This window comes from Aquarana catesbeiana, linkage group LG13 (assembly GCF_042186555.1).
Source record: "Aquarana catesbeiana isolate 2022-GZ linkage group LG13, ASM4218655v1, whole genome shotgun sequence".
Lineage (NCBI taxonomy): Eukaryota > Metazoa > Chordata > Amphibia > Anura > Ranidae > Aquarana > Aquarana catesbeiana.
Window position 1 is genome coordinate 96,455,416 of NC_133336.1, and position 21,829 is coordinate 96,477,244.

General features: G+C 42.5%; 1 protein-coding gene across 1 annotated transcript in view; it reads left to right on the forward strand.

Annotated features, from left to right (window-relative positions):
- The first annotated feature begins 5,514 nt into the window (after positions 1–5,514).
- FAM177A1 (family with sequence similarity 177 member A1) overlaps positions 5,515–21,829 on the forward strand; it is a 39,429-nt gene continuing 23,114 nt past the window's right edge. Inside the window, exons 1-2 of the mRNA XM_073610657.1 lie at positions 5,515–5,683; positions 7,584–7,760. Of these exons, the coding sequence (XP_073466758.1) occupies positions 5,669–5,683; positions 7,584–7,760 (192 nt within the window). The 5' untranslated portion in view covers positions 5,515–5,668. The remainder of the gene's footprint in view (positions 5,684–7,583; positions 7,761–21,829) is intronic.

Here is a 21,829-nt window from a genome sequence, read left to right on the forward strand (position 1 = left end):
TTTGCAAGACAAGCAACATTTTGTTAATAAATTTTGACTTGCTATACGAACGATGTTTTGATATACAAGTAGCATCATGTCACAACTGAGTATAAAAGAGAAGAGAGGCGCCTCTAAGTGTAGCAATATGGTTACATTTAATGAAGGTAAAAACATTTAGCAACATATTGCTACACTTATAGGCGCCTCTCTTCTCTTTTATACTCTGTAGCTTCTGCTGGATTTTGCTTCTAATCCCCTTGTGGAGGCTGCAGATTGTGGATGGACATTTTTTTGGTTACACAACCTGGTCACATTGCTATAATCTTTTTATATGGGCTATAAACCAAAGGACCTATGAATAAATGGTTGTGGAATGAATCATTCGAGTTTCCATTATTTCTTATGGGGAAATTCACTTTGATATACAAATGCTTTGGATTACAAGCATGTTTCTGGAACGAATTATGCTCTCAATCCAAGGTTTAACTGTATAGGTTTCTGAGGATCCTGGATTTTAATTAATTCATTTATTTTTGTTTTTTAGTTGAACTCCATGGACATGCGTCTTATCTGAACTCATCTACTATATATTGTCCATGTAATTAGGAACGTGGCAAGGTGTATGCTTTACATACATGTAAAGGGCTCATGTACACAGATGTATTTGCAGGTGTATGGTCATATGGCATAAAATATGCCTGTATTTGCTGCGTCCGGGTGCTCCAGCTTCTGCGGAATTCCACCTGTAGGAATAACCTACAAAATATGCTGTACACAGGTATACGGCTGTAAACCCTGGTACTTGTGTTTACAGGCCCATATGAGCGTGAAATGTGAAACTTGCGCATTTGGAAAAATCCACCCCTGCACATGTGCCTGTTAACGCAAGTACTAGGGTTTACACTTGTATACTGTACTTGCGTACAGCATATTTTGTGATTTGATCCTATGGGCAGGATTAAGGAGAATTGCCTGTGGGGACTAGGAAGGAGTTTTCCCCTGTTGAAGCATATTGGACCATACTGTACAAGAGCTCAATTACACCTGCATCATTCTTTGAAGAGCGATTTACAGTGAATTGCTTTGCACAAAGTGGCACATACAAGGCTGGCAAGCATTCAGAAGTCAATACTGTGTCCTACTGAATGCCTGTTTTTTTTTATATATATATATTTTTGACACCCAAATGGGCTTTTTGAATAGGAATACTGGATAAAACCATGAGTCTAGCATCTGGTTCACAGTTATAGAGCAGCCCCATTCACTTGAATGGGTAATGTACAGCGATGGTATTAGCCACTGAATGTGACAGGGGGTCATTTTTGCTGCGCCAAGCATTGTGGTTGTGTTATTTGTGCAACCCCATCCGGCTGCTTTTGCAGTTTCAGGGTCACAGTAAACATCGCTTAATTGCCTATTTGTGTTTTGCCTTCCTCTGGATCAACTGTGTGTTTAGGGTCCGGAGGATGCAGGATTTTAGTTTATTTTTCTACTTTGTTTAACCACCTCAATACCAGGCACTTTCGCACCTTCCTGCCCAGGCCAATTTTCAGCTTTCAGCGCTGTAACTTTTTAAATGACAATTGCGCGGTCATGCTACACTGTACCCGAACTAAATTTTTAGCAAATTGTTCTCACAAATAGAGCTTTCTTTTGGTGGTATTTGATCACCTCTGCGGTTTTTTATTTTTTGCTAAACTAATTAAAAAAAAGACCGAAAATTTTGAAAAAAAAAGTTTTTCTTTGTTTTTGTTATAAAATTTTGTAAATAAGTAAGTTTTCTCCTTAACTGATGGGCACTGATAAGCTGCACTGATGGGCACTGATAAGGCAGCACCGATGAGGTGGCACTGATGAGGTGAAACTGATGGGCACTGACAATGGGCACTAATAGGTGGCACTGATGGGCACTGATAGGCGGCACTGATAGGTGGCACTGATATGCGGCACTGATGGGCATTGATAGGCGGCACTGATAGGAACTCATAGGTGGCAGTGCTGGGCACTGATTGGCACTGATAGCCGACACTGATGGGCACTGACAGGCTGCACTGATGGGTACTTATGGGTGGCACTGATAGATGGCACTGCTGGGCACTGATGGGCACTGATAGGTGGTACTGATGGGCACTAAAAGGTGGCACCGATGGGCATTGATGGGCACTGATGGCTGGCACTGATAGATTTAACTGATAGGCATCACTGGTGGCACTGGCAGGCATTTTACTTTGGCACTGATTGGCAGCTGCCTGGGCACAGATTGGCATTTCCCTGGTGGTTTAGTTTGGCATACCTGGTGGTCCAGTGTTGTGGCCATCCCTGGTGGTAGTGGCAGCATCCTGGTGGTCCTGGGCGGGATCCGAGGGGGGCTGTGCTGATAAACAATCAGCACAGACCCCCCTGTCAGGAGAGCAGCCGATCGGCTCTCCTCTACTCACGTCTATCAGGCTCTTCCTGTTTACATCGTGATCAGCCGTGATTGGACACGGCTGATCACATGGTAGAGTCTCTGTCAGAGACTCTTTACCTAGATCGAAGTTGCTGTGTGTCAGACTGACACAACGCAACAACGATCGCCGCGATGCGCACCCCCGGGTGCGTGCAGCGGCTTGATATCCTGGCAACATCATATGACGTCCGGTCAGGATATCGCAACCACTTGGCCGATGTCATATTGCTATATGGCGGGTGGAAAGTGGTTAAACTACACGGACATATGTCTTTTTCAACCTACTTATATGATCAGCGTGATCAGGGATGTGGCAGATGCATGTTCTGTACTTACAGTGCCTTGAAAAAGTATTCATACCCCTTGAAATTTTCCACATTTTGTCATGTTACAACCAATAATGTAAAAGTATTTTATTGGGATGTTATGTGATAGACCAACACAAAGTGGCACATAATTGTGAAGTGGAAGGAAAATGATAAATGATTTTCCACATGTTTTACAAATAAATATCTAAAAAGTGTGGCGTTCATGTGTATTCAGCCCCCTTTACTCTGATACCCCTAACTAAAATCTAGTTAAACCAATTGCCTTCCGAAGTCACCTACTTAGTAAATAGAGTCCATTTGTGTGCAATTTAATCTCAGTATAAATACAGCTGTTCTTTGAAACCCTCAGAGGTTTGTTAGAGAACCTTATTGAACAAACAGCATCATGAAGGCCAAGGAACACACCAGACAGGTCAGGGATAAAGTTGTGGAGAAGTTTAAAGCAGGGTTAGGTTATAAAAAAAATATCCCAAGCTTTGAAAATCTCACAGAACACTTTTCAATCCATCATCCAAAATGGAAAGAATATGGCACAACTGCAAACCTACCAAGACATGGCCGTCCACCTAAACTGACAGGCCGGGCAAGGAGAGCATTAATCAGAGAAGCAGCCAAGAGGCCCATGGTAACTCTGGAGGAGCTGCAGAGATCTACAGCCCAGGTGGGAGAATCTATCCACAGGACAACTATTAGTCGTGCGTGTGAGGGATACAACAAAGGAGGCAAGGTTTGAGCTTTAAATGTTTTTTGTATCTAAATATACTATAAAATAATGGGGGCGGGGGGGGGGGGTAGGTCTGCTGTAATGCAGGAAAGTTGAAATTTAAAGGCATAGTTCACCTTTACCAAAGAACTGCCTATGCAGGTAAGGGGCACCTGTAGATAAAAACAAACTGTGCGGTTTTGATCAAAGTTACATAATGCCCTTGCTATAAGTGTAGGCCATTATGAAGCCTGAAGCCTCCCAAAGCCTGACTGGAAAACTCCCCAAGATCACACCATCCTGCCCTGCCTTATTGCTAGGATCCTGCTAAGAGACTCCTAGCTCTTACAGTTCACCCCCAACATCACAAGAGCCAGTTCCTTCTCTGATAGAAACCATCCCACATGTGCTTTCTCTTCTCTGACACAGAAGCTTTGAGCTTGCTCTTGTGATGGTGGCAGTAAACAGTAACAGCTGGGAGTCTATGAGCAATGTCCTAGCAACAAAACAGGATGGGATGAGGCAAGCTCTGGGAGTTTCCAGTCAGGCTTCAGGGGGTATGTATATGGACTACATCTATAGCAAGGAAATTATTCATCAACAAAATGGCAGCCGCATGCACACAAACGCCAACTCCGTGTTGCATGAATGTGAATAAAATGAGTAAAAGATGGCTTCAGCTCCTGTAGAAAATTCCTCAGACACGTTTTGCCCTTTCAGAGCTTAATTGATTTTGTTAAAGTCTACTAGAACCTGACAAGCCGATCCTATCTGTCTTGCACTAATCTATTCACATGCTGATGCGACGGATACAGGTTTGGGGGGCATTTGAGCGGTACTATTTTCATTTTATGGGGAATTATTCAACTTTGGTCAAATTTGCACAGTTTTTTTATCTAGCGTGACCCCTTATCAGCATAGGAAGTTTTTTGGTAAAGGTGAACTATGCCTTTAAAGTGGAGCTTCAGCCTCCTTGGCAATTTTTTCCAAAAAAGCACCCCCATGATTCTCGTAAGTTGTACAACATAATTAGGTTACTGCTGTAAGTGTAAGCCTTCTTCTTATAAATTTGTCATTATCCACAGGATCCCAGAAGGCAGGCAGCGACCATCGATGGTTCCCCGAGACGATGTCAGATTGTGACGAAACTTGCATCGGGAGGTTTGACGTGCTGACGTCATCGCGCTGTAACATAGTGGACGGGTGTTTGCAAGCAGGTTGGCTCTTTTTTACCAATTTTATCAGCATTTCTAGCTGTATATCTGTAGTGTTTACTTATCTCTCTTCAAAGCCCTAAGTCCTGTGTCTTTCTGCTGCTCCGTTCCTCTGTCATCAGCATGATAACTGCTGACATGTTCTCCAACACACAAAATAAAAGCAACTGGAAATTTGTGTTGGGGAGGTAACTTAGAGACAGAGAGCTTGTCTATTCACAGTACAGCTCTGCATGTTTCTTCATTCCTCTGCCTATGAGGAGGGTGTGTGTGTGCCTTTTCATTCAACCAGCTGTCACACAGTGTAAGCCCACACTCCACACCCGCTGCTGAAACAGGAATTAAAATTTCGAACACGATGTTCACTTTTCTAGAGTCTAGAAAGATGAAGACAGCAGATATACAAATAAAACGTAATTAGGGAGATTTGTTTCATCTCTGTGTATCATCTGAGACTGTTCACGTCACTGTGTATATGTGAGAGTTTACATCCACTTTAATTTTTATTTTATTTATTTATTTTATTTTTTTGCATTTTAGCAAATATCAACAAAGCTTTGTACAGACAGAGCAGCAGCAGCTCTCTCAGGCTCCCCAGTAAGGCTCCACCCTCACACACACACTGCACCCAGCTAGATACAGCTGCTGCTCCCATTGAAGAGAATCTGATATCAGACTGCTCAGCAGCGCCTTCTGCTGCTTAGTTTGCAAATGTCGGTCTGCAGATTTTCAGACAGCAGCGCCACCTAGAGGTTGTAGCCTCTTCACCTGATTTACCATTAAGGCGGCCGTCCAATTGGAATGCAACGGAGGGAGCGCCGTCCAATAGGAATGCAAGTGAGGGAGAGCCGTCCAATAGGAATGCAAGTGAGGGAGCGTCTGCTGTGCGTGTACACATCGAGGCCTGGAGAGTACGGAGTGCCTGTTTGAAGCACAGGGAGCAGCGGGGCTCGGTGTCGTTGCCAGGCAGCCGGTGTTGGGGTGCTGAAGTATGGCCACCGGGGAGGTGAGCGGTGCGGTGACATGTGCTGTGACCGGCTGTCATATGTCAGCAGAGCTGTGTGGGGATGTATACAGATTTATATAGGGAGTGTGCCTACAGCCAGCCATAGAGCTCCCTTCACTCTGCCACAGACTGGGAGAAGAGGACCTGGCTTGTGGGTACACAGCTGCCGTAGGACTACAACTCCCAGCATGCCCTGATGTCACGTGTTCTTAGTCTGGGGATTCCAATCTCTTCATTTCCTCCTTCCACCATTCAGAGAGGTGGGATTGTGTACACCTGTCTCCTGTCTGAACTTGGCTTCAAAGAGAACCTGTCACTTTCTGCTCAATCAAATGCTGCCAGAGCACTCCCTGCCCACAGTTGTATGTATACAAAGAGGGGGATGGATGCTGGTATACATGCAGCTGCATGGTGGGGAATTGGGGAATGGCCGGCTGCAGATGATTGGCCAGTACAGGTGACAGCTTCCTGGCAGGCTCGCACACATTTGGGTTCACATCCAAACTCATGACATCATTGATCTGATTAGATCAATGATGTCATTAGTATCTTTGCCCCCCACCCTTCCCCCTGTGTACATGTGGCAGCAGGGTGGGGAATTTTCCAGCCACAGTTGGTTGATTAGGTGGCAGTGAGAGCTTCCTGACAGGTTTGGTCCAAACCCAGGCTCATCCTAACAGATAATAAATACTTCACACAGTGAGAACAGTGGCTCCGACTCGAGCTGACAGTTTTTTTTTTTTTTTTTTTTTGTTCAGCCCGCTGGGAGCTGAAACTAATATGCCCTGTACACACGATCAGACATTCTGACAACAAAATTCTGGATTTATTTCCGACGGATGTTGGCTCAAACTTGTCTTGCATACACACAGTGACACATATGTTGTCGGAAATTCCGAACATCAAGAACGCGGTGACGTACAACACGTACGACGAGCCGAGAAGAATGAAGTTCAGTAGCCAGTGCGGCTCTTCTGCTTGATTCCGAGTACGCATGGAACTTTTTTGCTTCGGAATTGTGTACACACGTTCGGAATTTCCGACAACAGATTTTGTTGACAGAAAATTTGAGATCCGGATCTCAAATGTTGTTTGTCGGAAATTCCGTCGGAAAATGTCCGATGGGGCCTACACACGGTCGGAATTTCCGACAACAAGCTCACGTTGAACATTTGTTGTTGGAAAATCCTATCGTGTGTACCAAGCTTAAAAGGGATGTTACAGAGATTTTACAATCATATTGTATAGTGTATGACCAGTGTTAAACCCATGGGTGTAACTGTCTAACCATCGATATACCCCTGTATTGTAAGAACTTATGGAAGGTGGATGTGTATTTCTGGGGTGCTATTTATAAAGGGTGCTTCAGAAAACACACTCAGGCTGCCAGTGAGCCTGTGCATGGCTCGCATCCATCTGTCTTTGGACATCTCAATTCACAGTCAGGATGTACAGAGCTAATCAGAGTGACTCTGTACCTTGTGATCGCCGCTGTGAACCAATCCCAAAATTGTGACCATCATGAGTGTAGCCACTAGTAGAGTTGAGAAACATTCAGCCTATTCAGAACAGAGGAATGGGAGCTCAGAATGTAAACAGCAGAAAGGATGATCGAAGGTGGGTGGGGGTTTAAGTGCCAATGCCCACCAATGATTGTAGGAGTGTTTTTTTTTTTTTTTTTTTTTTTTTTTTTTTTTTTGGGTAAAAAAAAGAAAGGTTAATGTAAGCAAACCCATTTTTTTTTTTTTGTTATTTATATTACTTATATAGAAACAAAAAAATAGTGGCCATTAAGGAAGTCACGGGTTCACTCTTTACCAGACTAAACTTGTGACTTAAACATTACTTTTAGGTGGGATAAGTTTTTTTTTTTTTTTTTTTATGTGTTTTATGTGTCCAGGTCATGTCCAGTGGGGACCGTGAGTTTGAGAGTGTTGAACTAGGAGATGTAAGGAAGAAGAAGAAAATTCCGCGTAGAATTATCCACTTTGCCAGTGGGGAAACCATGGAAGAGTACAGTACGGATGAGGAAGAAGAGTTACAAGAGAAGAAGGATCTTTTACCAACCCGAGATCCAGTAAGTGTTAACCATTTTACAATAAACTTTGAGATGCTTCACCTAGTAAAATAAAATAGTAGCCAAAGCTAAATTGGAGAGTGAAGTGTTATGTGTGTCCTACAAGTGGTATGTATTGGACAGCCAGCTGTAAATATGGGGCCTAACTGATTACTATGCCTCTTGCCACTGGCAGCATGGACAGTGATGCTAATGTACAGTTTTACAGCAGGAATTTCACAAAAGAAGCCATAATGATTTGTGCGCAACAAATATAAAACATCTGTGAAGGCATGTTGATTATTTTTAAAGATGAGCTCCAGACAGATCTAAAAAACGCTATTTAATCTAGCAATGTGTTCATTAGATCTCTTTTTTATATGTTACATACAGTTGTCATATGGACATTGTGGGAATTTACTAAAACTGGAGCAGCTGTGCATGGCAACCAATAAGCTTCTAACTTCAGCTTGTTCTGTTAAGCTTTCAAATGAAAGCTAGAATTCCACTGGTTGCCATGCACATCTGCTCCAGTTTAAAAGAAGTATAGCCAAAGCTATTTTGGCTATGCTTCTCCTATGGATCACAGGAGTGCAGTTTGTCATTCACTCCTGTGACCCTTTTTCAGCAGACAGCGGGCTAAAGCCCAATGTTGGCTGACGTCACCCAGCTGGTCCAAGCTTAGGAAAGATCCCGACGTTACAGTCAGCATCCACTCGGATGCGTGGATCGGCAGCTGGCTCAGCAAGCCGTTGAGAGACTAAACTATCCGCACCCGCCCCCTCCACAGCCCAGCGCTCCAGTAAGAGCTGGAGGGGCAAAGCAGAGAGCCAGTGACTGACAGTCACCCGCTCTTTGCAGTCTGAAGAATGAGAACTGAGTGATCAGTGGTGTTTTGATTGCTCAGTTCTTGCTCTCAGAGGTGGTGGGGGGCAGCTGGGTTTGTTGCTGCAGCTGTCCTCTCTTTCCTTTCCTTTCTTTTCTTTTCTTTCCTTTCTTCCTTCCTTCCTTCTTTCTTCATATTCCCATAAAGCGGAGTTCCACCCTGAAATTTTTTTTTTCCATAATCAGACTTCTTTAAACCTATAAAGAAACATTTGGAGGAAAAAAATGATTTAGACTTACCAGAAACGCCCTGTTGCTCTGTAGTCCTCCTAATATGCCACTTCCTGGTCCGTGGAGCTCCTCGTCAATTCCTCCCTCGCCTGTGCGTTATTTCCCAGGAGTCTGTGATGAAAAATCACTACGGCTGCTGGTGAATCGCACATGCGCAAGATCGAGAGGCGCATGCGGGTTACCCCGCATGCACCTCTCCAACGCTTATCCCGGAAGAGTTATCGATTGGGCTTCACATGCCCACAATCATGATGGCAACGGCCACAACAGGAGGGACAAACTTGTAAGTAATAAATCTTTATTTTAGCGACATCCACTATTAACCTCGTATGATCGTTATTTAATTTAATAATGCATTATGCTAGGATCAATAAAAAATTAATAAAAAAAAAATTAAAAAAGAAAATGTGGCCGGAACTTCGCTTTAATATGTTTTAATCAGCCTCTTCTAATCCCCTCTTGTACAAAAGAGGAAAGGGCAGCACTAAGCCATTTGGGTCCTGCTCCATGCACATTTACTGACATGCTGACAGAAGACGGTTGAACGAAAAAAAAAAAAAAACAGTTCCCCCATCCACACATTCAGTGTAGATGGGGGAATCCTTCCTACTGAGCTATTGTATTCTGTATGAGGGGCCCTCCCCACCTGCAGAACATAATGATCAATGTTGCTGGCTAAAGTCAACACCAACAGGCTGGTTGTACACAAATCCCATAAAGGGATTGAAATGTGATTTGGTCCCTGTTAAACCAGCCAAATTTCAATCCTTGTATGGCTGACTTGGGTTTAAGCTAAGTAGGAGACCAATAATAATTTTCATAGGTAGGCCTGGACATTTATAATTTAAAGTCATTGTAAAGACAGAAGGTTTTTTTTATCTTAATGCATTAAGATAAAAAGCCTTCTATGTGCAGCAGCTGCCCCAGCACCCCACAATACTTACCTGAGCCTCTCTGTGCAGCGATGTCCATGAGTGCCTTGGCCATCTAAGACTCTCCCTCCTGATTGGCTGAGATACAGCAGCAGCGCCATTGGCTTCTGCTGCTGTCAGTCAAAGTCAGCTAATCAGAAGAGAGAGAGAGGGGGGTGGGTCCGAACCAGGGCTCCGTGTCTAAATAGTCACAGGGAGCTGTGACAGCTGTGACTCATAGTGAGCTGCTTGCCATGGGGGCACTTGACAGGGTGGGCCAGGAGAGCCCAAGAGGGATCCCAGAAGATGAGGATCCAGGCTGCCCTGTGCAAAACCACTGCAACAGAGCAGGAAAGTATGACTTATTTGTTTTTTATTTTTATTTTTTAAACAAGACTTTACAGTCACTTTAAGGCTCGGTTCACACGGGGGCGACTTGTCAGGCGACCTAGCCGCCTGACAAGTCGCCTCCCGTTCTGTACAATGGAACCGTTCTAATCCGTCGCTCCGACTTAGAAGAAAGGTTCCTGTACTACTTTGGGGGCGACTTGCATAGACTTCTATACAGAAGTCGTCTTGCAAGTCGCCCCGGCAGTCGTGTGCAGGTCGCCTCGGTGAGGCGACCTGCAAGTCGTGCAGCGTCTAGTGTGAACCGGCACTTAGACTGAATACTGTGTTCTTGCATAAACGCAGTTGACGTGTTTTTTTTTTTTTTTTTTTTTTTTTTTTAAGTTGTTATGTATTAGCAGAGCATTATTATTCAGGTAATATTTTCTACGCTGTTCCTTTTATATACATTGATTAGTTTAACCCTGTGGTGTTTGTTTATTGTGTGTTTCCCTTCATTGGATGATTTACATTAAATTAACATGCACTTCCCTGTGCAGGTCAAATATAGGACTTGAATTACTCTGCACCTGATCATATCTTACTCTTGAACACAATACATACATGTATTTAAAAAATATGACTCATCTAAATGGTAAACACGCACATTATGCACATAAGCTTTTTATAGTGGATTCTTTGTATACACTGCTCTCACTAGATAGTCGGCAATCTGTATTTACTTGCTGTCTGAAAATATCCGGCAATGATATGCAACAACCGGAAGTGGCACCTTTTAATGTGCACTGCATTGGTGTGCTATGAAAAGAATTAGAGCAGGTTGCATGTTTGTACATGCACATACATGTATGTCTCTGCTTACGCTGTGGTGTGAACAAGCCATGAAAATACATAATGGCAGTAGGTTGGACTTACAGGTACATAAATTCTGCATTCATTTGCACCTTTTTTCTCTCCACGTTTTAAACATTACGAATCATTGTTCATAGTGCAAGTGTAAATGACCCAAGTGAAGCCAGTAAAGTAGGTTGAATGAATAATCTTACAGGTATGTGCCTGTATATTCATTAGACATTATTGCTATGTGCCACCCAGTGGACAGGTAAAGATCAAAGTGATTATGTGCTATCTGTTATGTTTTTTCTAATCACAATATAGTAATTCCCAGTCTTTTGATTAGTTCTGTGCATTGGAAAGGCTTTGTTTGTGAAGATGGAAGATATGCTCAGCACAATTAGCAAAAGCAAAACTAAAAAAAACTTGCTGTGTCCTTCCATTTTCTAAGATGAGTAAAAGGGCACCATTTTATCCCCAACTGTTTTTAAGTTTAAAGGGGTTGTAAAGGCATAAGGTTTTTTATCTTAATGCGTTCTATGCGTTACGATAAAAAGCCTTCTGTGTGCTCCAGCCCCCCTAATACTAACCTGAGGCCCATCTAGTTCCAGCGATGTCCATGAATGTCTCAGCCCTCCGAAATTCTCCTTCCTGATTGGCTGAGACACCGCAGAGGTGCCATTTGCCCCTGCTACTGTCAAAGTCAGCTAGCCAATCAGGGGAGGGGGGCGGGGCTCTATGTCTGAATGGACACAGGGATCTGTGACTCAACTTGGGTGCCCCCATAGCAAGCTGCTTACTGTGGGGGACTGAACAGGAGGGAGGGGCCAGGATCACAGAAGAGGGACCCAAGAAGAGGAGGATCCAGGCTGGTCTGTGCAAATCCACTGCAATGAAGCAGGTAAGTATAACATATTTGTAAAGGCTCTTTTTGTTTTCTTTAAAAATAACAATCACGTTAAAGCCCTGTTGAATCATTTTAAATCTGCTAAATATATTTCAGATGCATCAAAATTTTGACAGTTTCAATTTATTTAGAAAGCAGACACAGCCTAGCCTTGTACCCAGAGTAGACTAGCCTGTCCCTTCCAGTATGGTGTAGAGAAGGACCCATGCTCCCAATGTGAAACCTGTGGTCTTCGTAGAGGTCCGACTTGCTTCCTGCTAAGTCAGAAGTAGAGCTCTCCAGTCAGCAGGAGGCATGAGCTTTATCTGAAAAGAGTGGCATGGCTCTTTACAAACAAGTGAAAAAATAAAGTATGGATTTCAAAGTTTTGTAATTGAAAGATGTCTTTCTGTAAGGTTGAATTGTCCTCGTATTTCTAATTTCCTTGTTATGTCAATATATCGTTTTGCATGCACTTTGCATACATTTTCAGCCATCGTTGCCAACCAGCCAAGGTTTTGTTGTTAGTTACATAGTAATCTAGCAGGAAATGACGCTTTAAAGCTGAACTTTAGACAAATTAACAAAAACAACAATACAGTTGCCAGGTTCACTTCTGCATAGAAACAAGTCCGCTTCCAGGTGCTTTTGCCAAATTGAACAAGTTAAGGTTAGAAGCTGATTGGTTTCTTTGCAGAAGTGAGCCTGATTTTGCACTCTCCAGCTTTTAGTAAATGACTCCTGTGTCAAACACAGTGTTGAACAATCAGGAAAAGTCCTTGTGACTCCATTCGTCACAGGGGAGAATCTTCCAGGTGATCCACTTGACTACACAATCTCACTTCACACGTGCCAAACGTGAAGGCTTACTGGAAGTGCATGACCCCCATTTTGAGTGGTCAAACTGTGCTTGTTAGATATAACAATATTAATACTGCTTGTATGGACCTGGGGTTCCCACACTTCTCACAATTCCCCTCTGCGGACCACACACCTCCCAACTGATCTTGTTTTCGCAGGATTGTCTATGGATTTGAACTAAATCTTGGGTTCCAGCAGACTTACCCCATGCACCTGTACTGGGTGCTTCAGCTAAAATAAGACCCTTAAATGCACTGAAAGTAGAGCTTTTCTGTGTGAGTCTGTGTAGGGAAGCTAATTGCTGGATCAAATCTTGGCTGGTTCAGCAGGGACTGTCTGAAGTTCGATCCATCTATGGGCAGGCTGGTTGTACGGAAGTAGATCCATCAATCGACTTCAGTACAACCGGCCTGTCAGATTTTTTGCATGTGAGCACTGCCAGTGGCCATAGAGGCAAGCGGTGATCATTATGTTCTGCCGACAGGGAAGGCCCCCCACTGGCAGAACACAATAGCGCCGTGGGAAGGATTCCCTTTTCAGCACTGACTGTGTTTATGGGCGATTTGAGCGAAAAAATGTATCATCTTTGGCTTGCCTTACTGATCAGCAGTATCTGCGTGAGCAATCAAGATTGTTTTGAACACTGTGTTTGTCATTTCTATTGCAAGTTATCGAATTACTAATTTTTATTGTTCACAATCACTTGATGCACATTGTGTTTTTGTTTTTTTTAGATATCAGTGCAGCACTTGTATTCATTTAGTCTTAGGCCCCTTTTATACTGATGGATCGATGGGGTCCCCTGTTAGTTTTTCAAGCAGACCCGATCAGACCATCCATTGCTCTCTATGAAGCAGTGGATGTTCGCACACATGTGTCCACTGACACCTGCCGACATCCAATCCTATCTGCTAAAAACACATGGATAGGGAATCCGTTTCCCCATCTGTCCGGCGGATCGGATGGAAATGGACAGGCGGTCCGTTTCCATCTGACTGCCCATAGAGGACAGCAGGCTGTGTCCGTGTCCTCTCTGCATCAGCGGAGCAAACAGGGACCTGTCATCTACCTGCTCAGCAGGGATCAGCAGACCAATCCCCTGCTTAGCAGATGGACCTGCTGGCGGATGCCAGTGTGAAAGGGGCCTTAGGTGTATATGTGTTATATCCAACAATGAGCAAGCTGCTTTTCTTCATAATTTTAACCTTTTTTTTTTAATATATACATTTTTTATTTTGGACCATAAGTGTTCATTTGGGTTTCAGTGTATGTATTTGTACATGTTTCCATATCATGCATGGGATTATTAAGCATCATTTGAGAGATTAATTTGATTTTTATTAAAATATATGGGCATAAAATTGCATTTGGCATTATTTAAATATTTTAAGATTTAGCAATGTTTAAAAAAAAAAAATAAAAAAAATAAAGTTTTAAATTTGTACACTTAAAATTTGAATTTATTTTGGAATTTAGTTGTACTGCTTGTAGTCCTAATTACTAACCATCGCTTAGGGGTGGTGCAGTATATTTTGGCATTAAAGTATAACTAAAGGCAAAACTTTTTTGCAGGCCCTTCGGCAGCGCTGCCCATTGATTTCAATGGCAGGGGAGGTGGAGGAGCGGTGTGTACAGCACTCTCCCACCTCCCCAAAGATGCTGCTTACAGGACTTTTTTCCCCGTCCTACAAGCGCACCGCTCCAGTGTGAAAGAACTTAGGCTCATTGGAAATCCAATGGGGACACTAGTTCTGATGACCTGGGGGTTCCCAAGAGATTTGGCAAGGATTTCCTCTCACTTCCTGTTTTGGCTATGGGACAGGAAGTGAGGGTAAATCTCCCCAGTGGGACAAAGATTGCAAAAATAAACCTTACAGGGATTTTAACCCTACCTTACTCTAGAACTTTAGGCAAAACATCTTTTTTTTTTTTTTTCCCATTTTGGATACTTTAATGAGGCAGCAGTAGTAGTAAGGGGTACATCTATTTTTATTTAGTTTTTTTGCAAAGCTGACCTTACACTTGGAATAAAAACACACCTTACACTGGGAATCCGAGGATTTGATACTGAATAGTCAACACACCCCAATATTCCCCAATCATCTGACACACACATTTACTATCTTGATGTTTCTTTGTGTGAGACAATAATCCCTGGTTCAGCACTGTGCTATCACTAAAAATGAACAGAATTTGTCTGAGAATTTCCTGTCCGTCAAATCTCTTAACAGGCAGTCTTGCAACATCCTCTTTTGCTTGCAGTACAAGTTTACATGACTATTTTATATATGATTGTAATTCTCCATGTACTGTATGCACTGCTTTAGTATATACTGTAAAATCTCAATTGCTGTTGAAAACCAGTTTACTCTGACCTAAAATGGGATTGGAACAGGTCGGATGGGGTTACCAAACTATTGTACAGCACTCTCTCCTCACCTTACCATCTGCTACTTAAACAGTTTTAAGGACTGCAGGTGAACTTTGCTGTGAATGCAGCAGAGAATGATGTCACGGCTGTACAGCATATAGCCCCAGCAGGAAGTATACAAACAAAAGAAAGGGCTGGTGAAACAGATACCAGGAAACCTGCACATTTCTATGTGACTTACAAGGTAGCAATTGTACAAAGGATTGGAGGGGCGGGGAAGCTTGTAATTACTGTAAAAGCATAAAGGAACATGAAGACCTGAAAAGTAGCTTGTAGGAACTGCACAAAAATAAGTAGAACTTGGCTTGTGGGAGTTGTATATGGGCAATGGAAAGTAGCTTGTAGACAATATTTACTGAAAGGGGTACATGGCTTATCGGAGTTGTACAGGAGACAAGGGAAATAGGATTTTTTTTTTGTACTTGCCATAAACTCCTTTTCTCCATTGAGGGACACAGGAAGTTTTTCACCTTCAGGTAATACCTCCGCCTACCAAATTGGATACTGGCAAACTGTAAGTTAGCCAAGGATAACCCCTCTTACTATCAGCATGCCTCAATTTTAGTAGAAAAGCAGTACTGAGAACATAATTGTAAAGACAGAGGGGTGGGACTTGTGTCCCACAATGGACTCCAAGAACAGATTTTACAGCGAGCACTACAATCCTATTTTCTTTCTCATTCTTTGAGCCCAACTGAGGGCTTGGCAATGCAGCACATGCCAACAGGCCCAAGAAAACAACAGAGAATTGGAGACTACCTGCAGCTTAAATGTCTCTCTGAGGGACCTTTTTATGCCTAAAACCGGCATTAGATAACATCTACTTAGTACAACCTACAGAGCATGTGTACAGAAGACCAGATGACAGTCTTGTCAATCTGGGAAATAAACACTTGATGCAGAGGAAGCATTCACAGATCTAGAAGAGTGTGCCTTGACAGGAAAGTTTGAAACCTGCTCCTTGAGACTCTAAGCTTGAATGATGGTCTGTGTCTGCCTGAGCCACCTTGAAATAATGGAACAAGAACCTGTTGTAGCTTTTCATGAGACCTTCTAGGATGACAAAAAGGGAATCTTTTTTTTGAAAGAAGCAGTGGTTGAGAATCCCGGAGGAGCGAGAGGGGACGTTCCCCCTCCCGCCGCTCTTCCCGGGCCTTCCATCCCACCGTGAGACACGATCCGGCACTTTCGCCAGCTAGAGTAAGACTGGAAGGAAGCCGGAAATGGCTTCCTTCCAGTCCCCTTTGTGTAAACACGGAAACGACGTCACGTCACTTCCGGTTTATTCAGCTGCAAATGGCGCAGTTTAAAAAAAATTACAGTATTCAGAATCGCCGATTTTGGCCATCTGAGAATATTTTGATGTGCAAAGGAGGGATTTGGGGTCTTTTAGACCCCCCCCCCCCCCCGATCCCTCCATAAAGAGTACCTGTCAAAACCTATTACTGTCACAAGGGATGTTTACATTGCTTGTGACAGCAATAAAAGTGTCACTTTAAAAAAAAAATTTAAAATGTGATCAATGTAAAAAAATAAAAAAAAAGTAAAAAAAAAAAAACATTTTTTAAAGCGCCCCCTGTCCCCGCGAGCTCGCAGAGACGGGGGCTACTTGAACTGTGTTCAAATCACATGTGAGGTATTGCCATGATTGTCAGAGCGAGAGCAATAATTCTAGCACTAGACCTCCTTTGTAACTCTAACCTGGTAACCGTTATTTTTAATTTTTTTTAAAGCACCGCCTGTGGAGATTTTGAGGCACCGTAGTTTGTCGCCATTCCACGACTGTGCGCAGTTTCAAAGCATGACATGTCTATTTACTCGGAGTAACATCATCTTTCACATTATACAAAAAATTGGGCTAACTTTACTGTTTAGTTTTTTTTTTTTTAATTCATGAAAGTGTATTTTTTCCTAAAAAAAAATTGCGTTTGAAAGACCACTGCGCAAATACAGTGTGACATTATTTTGCAACGATCTGCATTTAATTCTTTAGATTCTCTGCTAGAAAAAAAAAGAGGAGTCAAAGGCTGCAGGGGCACCAGAGCATGCATGTCTGCAGGAGGCAGATGTACTTGGTGACAGAGCAGCAAGGAGCTGATCCTGATCAGGAGTAAGCTAGGAGAGAGCTTAACTCTGGGAAACTCTTTTGGGTCTGAGGAGCAGACCTAAGGCCTAGGCTAAAGGCCTGAATCAGCCGGATGGCAAGAATGTAAGCCAGGAGGCTAAAGTATTGAATGTGCAAGATACAGTAATGGTGGAACCCCCCTGCGTGTGTACTGATGTCTTTGTGAACTTTTCCGTGCTTTTAAATAAAAGCGGGCTACCAGGCCCTTTTAAAAATACAGTTTTGTACTGGCGTACTCACTGGAAAACGCACCTACCGGTTGAGTCTGATAACCCCAATTTTTATATATATTTATATTGTTTGGGGTTCTAAGTAATTTTATAGTTAAAAAAAATACGGATTTTGACTTGCAAGCAACAAATGTCAGAAATTGGCTTAGTGATGAAAGGGATAAACTAGCAGGTGGTTGATGTCTTGGTCTTCACCTCAGCCAGAGGAAGCCTGTGAATGACTGACTGAACAGTGCTCAACTCAACCCAATTCTTTTGTGGGAACAGGATGGGAAATTCCCATCCTACTTCTGGAACACAGCGCTGCATACTGTGTGTAGCTGATGCTACATCATGCTTTATACAGCACTCACAGCTGCTTCATCTGTTAGTGAAGCAAATAGTTCATTTGGACCAGCTTGGTCAAAACAAACTATTTAAAGTGACAAATAACATGGAGTTAGGCTTTAAGGCTAGGTTCACACTTGTGCCAATGGTTTCTGCTGCGGGTCTGCACCTGTTCCTGCAGCCGCAACCACCCGCACAGAAAAGCAGAAGATGCATGGGGGCATCATTAATCCTAATGGCAACCACACGTACTGGAAAATTTCCCCCCACTGTGGTTTCTCTGAGGGCCATGTTTTCAAAAATTAAGCGGGACCTTTTCCCTGCATTTTCAGAAGCACAGCAGCCCATTCAAATGAATGAGCTGCCGTTTCCATGCATAATGCAGCTTACAGAGCTTCAAGTGTGACCCTATTCTAAAGCTAAACACAAACACTTTAATTTGCATATATGTCCCAATGACCACAAAGGTGTGCACCAAGTCACTTTTCAAACTCATATATTACGTGTAAAGTAATGATGACATCATCACTGTGCTGCACTTATATTTGTGCAGAGAGCAGGGCTGTGGAAGCAAGTCCATTTAAAGGATAAGTTCACCTTCATAGAAAAAATAATAAATTCACATATTTTTGCAGAAAAAAAGTTGCATTTATTTTTTTCCCGCAGAAGTCTGGAAAGCATTAAGACCTAAAATCAGTAAATCCTAGGTGCAATATTCGGCTTCTGCAGACAAGCCCTACAGCTTTCAGCCAGTATCTCCATATGAACAGTTTGAAAGCTGTAGGGCTCGTGAATGAACTACAAGGGCGCTCATCAGTGTCCTTGTAGTTCATTCACAACTGGAAGCTGTCTACCACAGTGCAAGACGGTACTTGTTTACTCATTCACAGGAGACTGCAAATGAATGACCTGGTTGTGTGGGCGGAGCCCCGACTCTTTTCGAAAAATGACAGCAGGTGCGGGGAGAAGAACCCCTCCCTGCCTGCTGTCACAGGGGGCATGAGCTGCAACATATTACATGCTCCACCCTAAATAAGGGTAGAACAGGTAGCATGTTCCAAAAGACCGTTTACCTTACACAAGAAGACGGAGCAGCAGTGATCGGCCTTTATTACAGAATTTATTACATTGGATTACTGCACAGATCTGGAAGAAATACGTAAAGGGGAAGAAGATTCAAGAATACACATGCCTCTTGTATTTAGACAAACAGAGTTCAGCCTTAAGAATTTAGTTGCAGCCAACTCTGAGTTTAGAGGAAAAACACTAGAACTAGATAGAATGACCTAATTGGTCTTAATTATTTAACAGCTCTTGTTAGTTTTACTAAGAATTTTCATAGACCTTATTGTGGTGCAAGATTGTTACTGAATCTGTAGAAAGGAGGGGTATGACTAGATGTGAATGTTCTTTTAGCAGTTGTTTTGGTGTATCAGTTAGGGCTAAGTAAATACATTTGTTTAGGTGCCTGCACATATTCAATGATTATTGCTGGTCCCAGCCATTCTCAGCAAGTTCAAATGAGGATCTACAGTGCCTTGAAAAAGTATTCATACCCCTTGAAATTTTCCACATTTTGTCATGTTACAACCAAAAAACATAAATGTATTTTTATTTTGGGGTTTTATGTGATAGACCAACACAAAGTGGCACATGATTGTGAAGTTGAAAGAAAATGATAAATGGTTTTCAACATTTTTTACAAATAAATATGTGAAAAATGTGGCGTGCATTTGTATTCAGCCCCCCTGAGTCAACACTTTTGTAGAACCACCTTTTGCTGCAAATACAGCTGCAAGTCTTTTTGGGGATGTCTTTACCAGCTTTGTACACCTAGAGAGACATTTTTGCCCATTCTTCTTTGCAAAATAGCTCCAAGCTCTGTCAGATTGGATGGAGAGCCTCTGTGAACAGCAATTTTCAAGTCTTGCCACAGATTCTCAATTGGATTTAAGTCTGGACTTTGACTGGGCCATTCTAACACATGAATATGCTTTGATCTAAACCATTCCATTGTAGCTCTGGCTGTATGTTTAGGGTCGTTGTCCTGTTGGAAGGTGAAGCTCTGCCCCAGTCTCAAGTCTTTTGCAGACTCTTAACATGTTTTCTTCTAAGATTGCCCTGTATTTGGCTCCATCCATCTTCCCACTGAGTCTGACCAGCTTCCCTGTCCCTGTTGAAGAAAAACATCCCCACAACATGATGCTGCCACCAATATGTTTCATGGTGGGAATGGTGTGTTCAGGGTGATGTGCAGTGATAGTTTTCCACCACATAGCGTTTTTGCTTTTTAGACCAAAAAGTTTAATTTTGGTCTCATCTGACCAGAGCACCTTCTTCCACATGTTTGCTGTGTCCTCCACATGTCTTCTCACAAACTGCAAATGGGGCTTCTTATGGCTTTCTTTCAACAATGGCTTCTTCTTGTCGCTCTTCCATAAAGGCCAGATTTGTGGAGTGCACAACTAATAGTTGCCCTGTAGATAGATTCTCCCACCTGAGCTGTGGATCTCTGCAGCTTCTCCAGAGTTATCATGGGCCTCTTGGCTGCTTCTCTGAATAATGCTCTCCTTGCCCGGCCTGTCCGTTTAGGTGTACGGCCATGTCTTGGTAGGTTTGCAATTGTACCATACTCTTTCCACGTTCGGATGATGGATTGAACAGTGCTTTGTGAGATGTTAAAAGCTCTGGATATGTTTTTATAACCTAACCCTGCTTTAAACTTTGTCACAACCTTATTCCTGACCTGTCTGGTGTGTTCCTTGGCCTTCATGATGCTGTTTGTTCATGAAGATTTTCTAACAAACCTCTGAGGGCTTCACAGAACAGCTGTATTTATACTGAGATTAAATTACACACAGGTGGACTCTATTTACTAATTAGATGACTTCTGAAGGCAATTGGTTCCACTAGATTTTAGTTAGGGGTATCAGAGTAAAGGGGACTGAATACAAATGCACGCCACACTTTTCAGATATTTATTTGTAAAACATTTTGAAAACCATTTATCATTTCCTTCCTCTTCACAATTATGTGCCACTTTGTGTTGGTCTATCGCATAAAATCCCAATAAAATACATTTAAGTTTTTTTTTTTGGTTGTAACATGACAAAATGTGGAAAATTTCAAGGGGTGTGAATTCCTTTTTGTACCAGCAGACTTCCTCAGACAACCATTCAATGGAGGTCTTCACCTGACCAGTGCACTATTTCCTCCAAGAAAGGCCAGTGCAATCTGAATATGTAGGTTTATAAATTCACTTATTTATTTTTATGATCCTTTAGTGGTCAGATCACATCTGTAAGTCAGACAGCCCTCTGATGTTTATAGGCAGTTTTGGTTATAGGGCTATATGATGTTTGTTATGTAAGAAGAGTGACATTACAATGTTTTGAATTAAATACTGTATCCAGAGGTGTTTAGATGCCAATCAACATGATGCAATGCTGCTACATAATAGAGACGGTTACAGTGATACAAATTTCAATAACAATACTATAGACAGAGTTATGCCATCTAAAACGGCCTCAGCAGGGCCCAGCTTTAACTTGTATTATTAAATGCTAAAATGTATCCCGCTGTTGCTGTTCAATTTTCTTTAAATTAACAGACCAGGCTGTCCAGCAAAAGTGGCAGTTAGAGGGTTAAGACCAACCATTTAACACTGACCGAGGTGTCTACAATGGTCAGCTGTTATTCAGTTAAAACCTTTATTCCAAAAAGAAAAAAGGGGTTTCTGTAACTGTTTGAAGCAGAGTTCTACCCACATTTTGAATGTTGTTCACTATCACTTTACAATTCCTGATTGGACCTTTTTTTTTTATTTTTTTTTATTTTTTTATTTTTTTTTTCTTCAGTAGTCTACCTAATTAGCACAGGGGAATGCTCCCCTTCTGGTGTACCTCGCCGGGGCGGGGTACGTCATTCCTGGCTGCACATTGGCGTCTTGGATATGAGTTTCATCAATCTCAGGAGTCAATGGAAAAAACGCTTTATAGTTTATGTGCATGCGCAAGATCTG